At 38.2% G+C, this 12636-nt stretch overlaps 1 protein-coding gene across 3 annotated transcripts; it reads right to left on the bottom strand.

Annotated features, from left to right (window-relative positions):
• Nucleotides 1–7131: 7131 nt before the first annotated feature.
• On the bottom strand, nucleotides 7132–12497 carry LOC126603823 (protein ANTAGONIST OF LIKE HETEROCHROMATIN PROTEIN 1-like). Of its 3 annotated transcripts, none has more exons than XM_050270793.1 (4): nucleotides 12256–12490; nucleotides 10077–10125; nucleotides 8260–8409; nucleotides 7132–7953 (listed from the first exon to the last, which is right to left on the bottom strand). In XM_050270793.1, exons 3-4 carry the CDS (start codon nucleotides 8383–8385, stop codon nucleotides 7417–7419), a joined length of 663 nt encoding a protein of 220 aa, XP_050126750.1. In that variant the 5' UTR covers nucleotides 8386–8409; nucleotides 10077–10125; nucleotides 12256–12490; the 3' UTR covers nucleotides 7132–7416. The 3 variants fall into 3 exon arrangements, with proteins under 3 accessions (XP_050126750.1, XP_050126747.1, XP_050126749.1); XM_050270790.1 differs by lacking the exons at nucleotides 7132–7953; nucleotides 8260–8409 and adding exons at nucleotides 8976–9065; nucleotides 9160–9385 and having other exon boundaries at nucleotides 9480–10125; nucleotides 12256–12497; XM_050270792.1 differs by lacking the exons at nucleotides 7132–7953; nucleotides 8260–8409; nucleotides 12256–12490 and adding exons at nucleotides 8976–9065; nucleotides 9160–9385; nucleotides 9480–9991 and having other exon boundaries at nucleotides 10077–10137.
• Nucleotides 12498–12636: the final 139 nt, after the last annotated feature.

Genomic DNA, 12636 nt, shown 5'->3' with positions numbered 1-12636 from the left:
AAAGAAAGTTTATTGCAGCTTGGCTGGATGCATTGAATTTATTTGTAGTTCGCACTTCCCAGTTGTACACTTGCTTTTTGCATCTTGATTGGATGTGATTTCTTTTGGCAGGGGATTTTAGGGAAACTATTCTATAACGATAAAAAAAGTTGGTGAATAATGTTCAACGGTCAAGTGATGAAATTTATTTTTCTTCTTATAGTGCTTCAAGATAGTCGTAACGACATCAAAATGTTGTATATCGCTTTGGCAAGTAACTTTTTCCAAACTTTAATTATCATTTACCATGTAGACATAACTTTTTTTTTTATATTCTCTATAGGAAAGTTTCCAAAAATTTTGCGTGAAAGATACCACTGTGGTAAGTGATTTCATTCTTTTGTTTATTTGAGCATAAAACTTCTATATGTAGTGTAGGGACGTTCAAGATCAATGAATATCGGCCTTGTTGTAATCTTTAGATAGAATAATGCTTTGTAAATATTTTTGCAGCCAGTGTTCTTAAAATGAGAAATTTGTGACTAAGGTTATTGGACTTGATGTGGAAGAGAGATTTAAAAAACTCTATATGTAATTATTTCATAGGCTACTTTACTTTCATGCTTCTAGTATGTGTGTATACGGTAGTGATGCGTGTTGTGGATTTTATGATCAAAGTTCTCTTCATATGTGAATTGCAGTGTGGACAGAATGAGGATATTTACTAATCTCAGGGTTCACCAGATAAGATGACAACATCTCTTATACCGTTATTCCATGGATGCATTACCGAGAAGAAGAAACATTCAAGTAATGTTTCTAACCTTTTGTTTCACACATCGGAATATAACCAACTTCGATTATTTGAGTGTGGTGTTAGTAAATATGTGTTGCACATATTCCACACAATACATATTTCGGAACATGTTCCTTTGGTTATCACCGGTAGGGTGAGTTCCATACTCGATCGTTGGTTGGAAGCACAAAAGATGAGACATGATTGCCTAGCACGGGTGAAATTTATATTGAGGTAGGTTAAGTACATTTCACTTAATTCAATGCTATTTTTATATGTTTACAGTTTTTTGGTATCTTGTTTAGGCAATTATGTATATCAAGCTAGAAAGAAGCTTAGGAAAATGGTCATTTTAGTTGATACGATTCTGATCGCGGATGGACAGATTCAATTACATTTTCCTATCAAAATTCAAAGCGGGCAAAAAAAGTTGGAGAGTTTGGTTAAACAAGGTCTAGACCAAATGCGAAATGTAGTTAATTGGAGTGGTATTAATATGGGAAGTGTTGATATTTATGAGCTGAAGAATATGTTTGCGCAAAATGATAATAGGTAGGTGCTTTTTAATTTGTGTTTGATCTATTTATTTTATTTGTAGTTATAATTTTCATTTTGAATGATGACAAGTGTTTTTCTGTACTATAGATTCTTGAAAATCATACTGCAGGGTCCGACGTTAAATGATTCAATAGGGCGAAATAAAATGCGTTGTTGGGCATGGTCAAAGTTTAAAGATAGTGGGGTTATGTTTGGTATTGACAGAGAACCTACAAAATTGGCTAGACTAGGGGTTGGTAAGATATACACAAAGAGGGGCATACGTAAGAAGTATAATTAGAAGTAGAATCTAAGAAAGGTGTTAGGAGATATAAAGTACCAATATTGGACTGGTCAAGTAGATGATTTTGACCATTTTGGTTAAGTGTGATGTGTTAGCATACTTGAGGTTTAACCGTATTATCGTAGCACACACTGAAGTCATATAAGAATACTTGATCTTTAGTGTGCGCTATGATTATAATGTTAAACCTCAAGTATGCTAACACATCACACTTACGAAACTGGTCAAAACCATCCACCTAACCAGTCTAATACTGGTACTTTATATCTCCTAACACCCTTCTTAGATTCATTATACTTCTTACGTATGCCCCTCTTTGTGTATATCTTACCAGCCACTAGTCTAGCCAATTTTGTAGGTTCTCTGTATATACCAAACATAACCCCACTATCTTTAAACTTTGACCATGCCCAACAACGCATTTTATTTCGCCCTATTGAATCATTTAACGCCTGACCCTGCAATGTGATTTTCAAGAATCTATAGTACAGAAACACTTGTCATCAATCAAAATTAAAATTAATATTACAAATAAAATAAATAAATCAAACACAAATTAAAAAGCACCTAGCTATTATCATTTTGCGCAAACATAAACATATTTTTCAACTCATAAATATCAACACTTTCCCATATTAATAACACTCCAATTTAAAATCCAATTAACTACATTACGCATTTGGTCTAGACCTTGTTTAACCAAACTCTCCAACTTCATGTTTTGAACGCTTTGAATTTTGATAGGAAAATGTAATTTAATCTGTCCATCCGTGATCAGAATTGTATCAACTAAAATGACCATCTTTCACAAGCTTCTCCCTAGCCTGATATACATAATTGCCTAAACAAGATACCAAAAAACTGTAAACGTATAAAAATAGCATTGAATTAAGTGAAATGTACTTAACCTACCTCAATATAAATTTCACCTGTGCTAGGCAATCATCTCTCGTCTTTTGTGTTTCCAACCAACGACCGAGTATGGAACTCACCCTACCGGTGATAACCAAAGGAACATGTTCCGAAATATGTATTGTGTGGAATATGTGCAACACATATTTACTAACACCACACTCAAATAATCGAAGTTGGTTATATTCCGATGTGTGAAACAAAAGGTTAGAAACATTACTTGAATGTTTCTTCTTCTCAGTAATGCATCCATAGAATATCGGTATAAGAGATGTTGTCATCTTATCTGGTGAACCTTAAGAATAGTAAATATACTCATTCTGTCCACCCAACACACTGCAACGTACACAATCAATTCACATATGAAGAGAACTTTGATCATAAAATCCACAACACGCATCACTACCGTATACACACATAAGCATGAAAGTAAAGTAGGATATGAAATAATTACATATAGAGTTTTTTAAATCTCTCTTCCACATCAAGTCCAATAACCTTAGTCACAAATTTCCCATTTTATAGAAAAAGAACACCGGCTGCAAAAATATTCACATTTACAAAGCATTATTCTATTAAACAAGGTTGATATTCACTGATCTTGAACGTCCCTACATATAGAAGCTTATGCTCAAATAAACAAAACAAAAGAATGAAATCACTTACCACAGTGGTATCTTTCACGCCAAATTTTCGGAAACTTTCCTATAGAAAACATTAAAAAAAAAATTAAGTCTACATGGTGAATGATAATTAAAGTCTGAAAAAAGTTACTTGCCAAAGCGATCTAGTGAAAGCAATATGAGAAGAAAACTAAATTTCATCAGGATCATTGACCGTTGAACACTATTCACATACTTTATTAATCATTACAGAAATAAAATCAAATACTTTCCCTAGAATCCCCTGCCAAAAGAAATTCAACAACTCACAGATCTTCCCTCAACCTCTGCAACTCATACTCACGGCAGAAATCACAAAGAAATTCTTCAAGGCCTCAAAACTCAAATCAAAACCCTAATGACCCCTCTTCCTCCAAGATCCTAAAATTTATATCTTGGAGTGAAATTAAAAGCAACCAAGTTCAAGACTCGGATTTTTGTGAGGACCCAAGTGGAACAACCAAACCCTTTCAGTCTCGAAGCGGCGAATGCCTGTGTGGAAGAGACGTGATTAAGGAGTTAACCTCCGACACTCCTGTCAAAACCTAGCAGCCCGAGCATGAACCCAAACCCATTTTTAGCAACAAATATCACCCCTGGGACCTGCCCCTCCAGCGCCGTACTCGCCTCTGTCTCCGCTCCTCAATCTCTCCCGCCGCGACCCTGACAACAGCGGCTGAATCAGACGAGATACTATTTCACTTGAGCATCTTGGCCACAGTCAGATGGGGAAGGCCTGGAGTTAAGAAAATGAGCAAGAATTTCGGTGTTGAAGGAAATGGGTGACTGCAAAACAAAAAATTAGTAAAACGAAGAAGATGGGGAAGGATGGAGAGACTGGGTTACTAAGGCTAGGAAGGAAGGAGGCTGTGCCGGGAAAAGAAAAAGAAACGAAAAACAAAAGAGGGAGCTGGGTAGGGTCACCCAAAAACCCCTAATACAAAAGAGAAAAAGGCTGCCAACAAAGTAAATGGGCGCGGGCCTCCTCTTTGGGCCTAAAAACCTTCATTAAAAAACATATATATATATACACACACATATATATATGAGAAATGAATTTTGAGCTGTCATTTGGAAAAGAAAAGGGTGAAGCTTTATTATTTTGACAATTTGGCTACTAGCAAGATACCTTCTTTGGCAACTCTTCTTCCTTGGAGATTTGGATGACTTCTACTATATGCTACTACTTGCTACTAGTCCTTAATACTTAGAAGTTTTGTGATTACTCAGTAACTTGGATTTGTCAAGTCCTCAATTGTGAAACTTTCTTTAGTCGGGAACTTAAGGGAGTACCATACTTGACCAATCCCAAAACTATTAAATACCGTCAATGTTATACCTTCGAGGACTTACTGACAGGTTCATGCTGAGGCACCCTTGCTGAAGCAAAAAGAAATTGAACCGCCTTTCTTATACAATCGAGAAGCGAGAGATTTATAGGGTTGTGATGATGCGGGAACAAAACCCAAAGATGATATGGTTGAGGACATCTCTGAAAGCAAAATGATATTTCATTTACAGAGATGAGATATGAAGGATTAACTGGATGTCCTCAAAGATGGAAATATGTTGGAAACAAATGAACATATATATAGGAGGAGGGAACCATCTTCTGTAAAATCGACGAAACTGAGAGACAGTGAGAGTGAGAGTAGAGAACCAGGAAAAAAGAGTTGATGATGTTGTATGGATATGGCATCGTCTATCCAACAAGGAGGCGATTTTTAGTGGGCTAAGCTCCTGCAGTTTAGAGCAGTTCCATCGGGGAACCTTTATGCCGGCACCCAGCCATATTATTGGCCCGGCACTCAGCTAATCCACTCCAGCCGAGCAGATAGGCTGGCACCTAGCCCAAGCTGGTCTCTAGGCCGGCTCAGAATGTGCTGAGCCCTTGCCCGGCCAACATGATGCCAGGCGATACCGCCACGCCTCCCTGAGCTGAATTCGAAGCACTCTGCTTTCCTTCCACCACCACCCCAACTCAAGCTTCCATATCCAAAACCCTCCCTCTCGGTCTTGGGCTGCTGCTCGGAGCTGCGGCGATCGAATAGATTGGTGACGAAGCAGCTGACGTCATGGTCCGAATCGAAGGCGGCATCGGAGAACCAGTCGCAATCGGAGGAGCTCCGGGGATCGAGATGATCAGCGGTGAAAGGTTTGCAGGTTTGGTTGGCACACCAGTGGGTGAAGGGATCGGGGAGGAGGGTTGGGTGGGATTGCGGGTCGTCGGGTTCGTTTGGTGGAGGCGATTTTCAGTGGGCTAAGCTTCTGCAGTTTAGAGGAACAAGTGAGGTAAGGTGATCATCACTTTCTATTTCCTTTGATCTGTTGAGGATGGAAGATGTAGGCTTAGTGTTAGATGTATATTGAATTCTGTTCTGATATTAGGGCTTAGCTGTTCTGTATTTAGCACCCTTTATAAAATAGAGTAAATTGTACAAATGGTCCCTCAACTTTAATCAAATTGGAGCAATGGTCCCTCAACTAAAAATCCATTACCATTGGTCCCTCAACTTATCAAAATGTGTAGCTATAGTCCTTTTCATCAATTTTGTCAAAATTTTGTCAAAATAAGCTATGTTGGAATGACCATTTATATAATTAGGGTCCCTTAACTCATCAAAGTGTATAATTATGGTTCTTTTCGTCAACTATGTCAAAAAATTTGTCAAAACGAGTTATATTGGAAGGACCATTGCTACAATTGGATTAAAGTTAAAGGACCATTTCTCCACTTGAATTAAAGTTCAGGGACCAATGGTAATGGATTTTTAGTTGAGGGACCATAGCTGCACGTTTTGATAAGTTGAGGGACCAAAGGTAATGGATTTTTAGTTGAGGGACTATTGCTCCAATTTGATTAAAGTTGAGGGACCATTTGTACAATTTACTCTATAAAATATGTCCTTTCACAAGTCCAATTCGATTAAATTGGTATTGAGCAATACTATTTCAGCTTTTGGTTCAAAGAATATAAAATTTTCTTATTGATTATGATCTCTCTATTGCGCTCATGCACTGTTATTGATAATGATTTCATCACTTGATTACATGATTCATGACACTTAATTTAATATTATCAATCTACTGTGATAAGGTTATGTCCCTACTGAGCTGTTAAAGCTCACCCTACAATTGAAAGGATAGGCGGAATGAGAATGAATTAGATGTGAGGATAGAGAGTTTATTCATTTATTTATTTTTGCCGTGCAAAGAATTCTTGAGTTCTTTTTATAAGAGGAATTTTATTTTTCACCCCGTTAATTCAGTTTCTTTATTTATTTATTTTTTTTAAGCTTGGATTACAGATTCGGGTTCGAGTTTTTTTGCCGACTCCGTATCCGCGGCATGACAAAATGTTTCTATATTGTGAAAACCATATGTCTGTGTATACCCCTTAGCCACCAATTGTGGCTTGTACCTCTCAATAGACACATCAACTTTGTACTTGACTGTGTATACCCACCTACACCCAACTCTCTTTTTTCCTTGCGGCAACGGAACCAAAGTCCACATTTGGTTCTTTTGAAGTGCATCCATTTCTTCTTCCATTGCCTTGGTCCATCGAGCATCGGATAATGCTTCTTTCAAGGAACTAAGGGTGCGTTTGTTGCGCCAGACTGTCTCGGACTGGACTAGCTGCCGGGACTAAGCTGGACTGGCTTAGACTGGACTAAGCTGGACTAACTTAGTGAAGCGTTTGGTGCAGTCTCGGACTAAGAAGCAGGATAAGAAAAACAGTATTGTTCACCAGATTTGTGTTTGCTTAGACTAGGACTACAAATTTTTGCCATTGTGTAATAGAGTAAAGCTACAAATCTCATGATATGGGTTAATTGGAGCATATTTTTACCATGTATATTATGAATCTTAAAAAAAATTGACAATTGTTTTGTTTCTATTACCTGCTAATAGAATTGGGTTTAATTTGCAAATGTAGCTTGATTTAAACTCTATCACCCAACAGAAGAAAAATAATAGTGGCCAATACATGCAACTTCAACAAATACAAGTACATAAGATCTCCATAATTTAGAAAATCCTAGTTAACATTAGTTAACATTAGCCAAAATAGATCTCCATAATTTACAAAATGGCTAGTTAACATAAGCCAAAATACTAGTGCAAAGCTAAGTTATAAGTCATAACATAAGATTGTATGATTAATAAAATACATCCATGTTAACGTTAATAAAATACATCCATGTTAACATTAGCCAAAATCCTCATCCGCTTGCGTTGTCGCTTAAAAGCCTTTGGACGAACACTTTCTTGAGTTCCGGTTTGATTGCCCTGAACACTCCCACATTTTTTGGTTTATCCAAAATAAGAGACAATGCATCAATTTGATCCATAAGAGAGAGACCCATTGCTTCAAGTTCATTAGCTATGTCAGTATGATCTGCAGTACCTTGAACTAAAGCTTCAGTTACCATTTGCATCCTCTTCCCACTTTCAACATAAAAATCTTTCAGTCCACTGATAATTGCCTCGGTTCCATCACTTGAACTTCCCACAACTCTTTTCCTCTTTCTTTGGCTATTTTCAGATGGGGTGCTTTGTTGGCTTTGTTGGTTCATTGAAGAAACAAAATTATCACCTCCAATATCACTTTCACCAACATGATCATGACTTTGTTCCTCCACCATTTGAGCAGGGGTTTCGGCTACATTACCCGTAGCCCGATCTTTTCCAAATATATATGCAAATCTATCAAACAGTGGAAAAGGTTTGCTTCTCCATCCATCGGCTTCTTTATTTCTCTAAGATTATATCAACATAGCAAAACTAAAATTTAGCATGCGTAACAAATATAGCAGCAAGAATATAACTAATGCATAAATAAAATAGGATATGAACCTTCACATAAGTTTGCCATGCGTCATCACTGTCAACTTCAACGCACTTTTTGACATCATTCCATGCAAATCCACTTGTGTTTATCATGTCAACGACCATACTATATGTTTTTTTCCATTTCTTCAACTTGGACTCAATATGTGGATTTGCCTTTATATTTGAATGAGGACATAAAACATTGACAGCTTTTGCTATTTCAACCAAAGTACCTTGTTTGAAAGCACCGGTGTCACACCGTTGCTTCCGAGCAACAAAATCCTCAAGAACTCCGAGTAATACTTCTTCCTCAAATGCTTCCCATTTACGCCTTCTTCCTTTTGGCTCTTGAGTAGCATTCAAAAAATTTTCGTTATCCATACCTAAACAAAAAATATTTTAATGAAGGAAAATACCATACAAATAATCAATTTGCATAATATCCAATCAACTTGCATAATATCCAATCAACTTGCATAATATCCAATTAATTTGCATACCATCCAATCATTGTGCTAATATCTAACAAATGCATGATAAAAAGGAATACTAAAATAAAATGTTATCATTAACACATATAGCTAGTTCGGTTGCTGGTTCCTAATTGCTCTCCACTCATTATACATTTCCTGAGCCATATCATTCCTCATTGCAGTCCACTGGTCCGATGTTTGAACACTACCAACATATTCACCTTCTTCTATATTTTGTCCATATTCTATTATTGGCAAATTCTCCATTGGATCTACAGACATCTCTTGCCTAATAAGATTGTGTAGTAGGCAACAAGCGGTAATTATTCGACCTTGTGTCCTTATCGGATAGAAATATGGACTCCTTAGTATCGACCACCTTCCTTTTAGCAAGCCAAAACAGCGTTCAATTACATTCCTTGCCTTAGAATGCTTCATGTTAAAATATTCTTCCTTATTAGAAGGTGTTCGTCCCTCCTATTCAGATAAATGATAAGGTATTCCTCTATAGGGTGCAAGGAATCCTTCACCATTTGTATAACCACCATCTACAAGGTAATAACAACCTAATGAAAAAAAAAACAGACCTTATTAGTGTTTTGTAGTTGACAAACAGAACTAAACCTAACTTACAAAGTTGAGACTAAGTAATAGTCTTACCCGCTGGTACCTTAAAACCATTAGGCCTACTAATTGCATCATGTAGCACTCTAGAGTCTGATGCGGAACCCTCCCACCCCGGAAACATATATATGAACTGCATATCTCCTGAACACACACCTAACACATTAGTTGCGACTCGACCCTTTCTTGTTCGGTATCTTGGTTTGTCAATTTCAGGTACATGCACATCAATGTGTGTTCCATCCAATGCTCCCAAGCAATTCTTAAAAATAAAAAATAAAAAAGTTTTTGTTAATTTATACAAAGGGAATGAAGAGTTAAAGCTTAGGGAAAATGAAAAAAATTTATCATCATACCTTAAAACATCGCCACCTAGGATCTGTAGAATCAATAGGCACAGGCTGGGGGACTTTTAGTAGGATACCTTGTAATCGCAAAATTCCTTGCAATACGCTATTGAAATACCTACTTATAGTCTCTCCCGACCTATAAAATCTACCGCCAACACTACGATTCTTAGTATGATGTGCTAATATTTGTAAAGTCATACACACATGTTCCTCTACAGACACCAAACCATTAGTTTTTACCCTCCCATCTTGACGAAGTAAGTCGCATAATATGCCAAAAGTCCTTCTATCCATTCTCAATTCGTTGACACATTCAGTATCAGTATTCCCTATTATACCATTCAGATAACACAAACTAATCTCTCGTCTAATAAGTGAACGGTTAGTCAATGTGGGTCGTTCAACATGTCTCTGTTTGCCACGTAGCATCATCACCACAAGAATCGTACAAATACAAATTGTCTCCAAATAAGACATCTCTAACAATAAGATCAATAAAAGCTTCATTCGATCCATATCTATCCAAACAAAAAAAAAAAACAATAGTATGAGGATTGCTATCATTCCTAGGCATTGCATGTGAAGAGGGAAATTAAAGGACACCTGTAATGCAGTAGCCTTAGCCTTAGCCTTCTGTTTATGCTCATCTTCTCTGCAACAAACAACCACAAAAAATTGCAATTCAGCATCAACCCCACACCATACAAAACATTCACATTATAATATCATGGTTATAAACCAAGTACATACACACACACACTCATGGACAAATGTGCAAAATACACATACATACTCACACTCACACTCACACTAACACACACACACGGACATACACACACACTGCACACACACTGCACACTGCATACATACTGCATACATACACACACACACACACTGCACACACACACACACACTGCATACATACATACACACACACTGTACACACACACACTGCATACACACACACACTGCACACACACTCACACTCACACACACTCACACTCACACTTACACTCACACTCACACACACTCACACTCACACTTACACTCACACTCACACACTGCACAGTCACACACACACACACACGGGGACAGAGTGCAACACACTCTTACCCTCACACACACACTCTGTTTTTATACTCACACACACACACATGCACACACACACACACACACACTGCATACACACACACTGCACACACACTGCACACTGCATACATACTGCATACATACACACACACATACTGCACACACACACACACACTGCATACATAAATACACACACACTGCATACACACACACATTGCATACATACTCATACTCATACACACACTGCACACACTGCATACATACATACTCATACTCATACACACACTGCACACACACACACTGCATACATACACTACACACACACACTGCATACATACTCATACACATACTGCACACACACACACTGCATACATACCGCATACATACACACACACACACACACTGCATACACACTCACACACACACTGCATACACACACACACTGCACACACACTGCACACTGCATACATACACACACTGCATACATACTGCATACATACACACACACACACACTGCATACACACACACACTGCACACACACAGTGCATACACACACACACTGCATATACATACACACTGCAAACACAGTACATACATACACACACTACATACACTACACACACACTACATACACTACACACACACACTGCATACATACACACTGCAAACACAGTACATACATACACACACTACATACACTACACACATACACTGCATACACTACACACACACCCTGCAAGTACACACACACTGCATACATACACACTGCAAACACTACACATATACACACACTACATACACTACACACACACTACATACACTACACACACACACTGCATACATACACACTGCAAACACAGTACATACATACACACACTACATACACTACACACACACACTGCATACATACACACTGCAAACACAGTACATACATACACACACTACATACACTACACACACACACTACATACACTACACACACACACTGCATACACTACACACACACCCTGCAAGTACACACACACTGCATACACCCTGCATACATACACACTGCAAACATACTACACACACACACTGCATACATACACACTGCAAACACTACACATATACACACACTACATACACTACACACACACTACATACACTACACACACACACTGCATACATACACACTGCAAACACAGTACATACATACACACACTACATACACTACACACACACACTACACTACATACACTACACACACACACTGCATACACTACACACACACCCTGCAAGTACACACACACTGCATACACCCTGCATACATACACACTGCAAACACAGTACATACATACACACACTACATACACTACACACACACAGAGACACACACACACGCAGACACACACACACAAGCACAAAGTACTCCCATTGTTGAAACCCCAATTTTAAAAAATCGAAAACAACATGTGGGTAGGACTTCCAAGTTTTACAACATTGACATCCTAAATTCCCAAGTTCCATCTCATCTTATGAAAAGCCCAAATCCTAATTTCAATTTCACCTAAATATCAAAACCCTAATTTATTCAAGTGCAGATCTCTATGATTCAAAAATTATCAAACCCAAAACAATCAAATCACATAAAACTCAGTAAAATTACCTTCTACAACACAAATACATGCAATTAATAGAAGAATCGAAGTTTACCGTACAACTCAGATGAGGCGAGCAGATGCAGAGACAGGAAGGCGCTCAGAGGAGGGTGAGGAGGAAGAAGATGAGAGAGCACGGCAACGAAAATGAGAGGGAACGTAGAGATGAGGACGAGGGAAGACAGGAGGAAGGGACGAAGGGACGAAGGGAAGGCAGAAACTCTCTCGGTTTGCTCTGGCTTACGAATCCGCTGGGTTTTGGGGTTGCTCGCGAAGACCACCTAAGGAGGTCTTTAGTCCGACCGAGTCCGACTTAAGCTCATTAAAGCTAATCCGGTTGCACACCAAACACAGGACTATAGTCCTGTCCAGTCCAAGCCTTGCTAATCCTGTCAAACAAACGTGCCCTAAGAGTACTACCAGTGAATATTTGTTG

This window comes from Malus sylvestris, chromosome 15 (genome assembly GCF_916048215.2).
Source record: "Malus sylvestris chromosome 15, drMalSylv7.2, whole genome shotgun sequence".
Classification (NCBI taxonomy): domain Eukaryota; kingdom Viridiplantae; phylum Streptophyta; class Magnoliopsida; order Rosales; family Rosaceae; genus Malus; species Malus sylvestris.
This window is presented reverse-complemented; position numbering and strand designations above follow the sequence as displayed.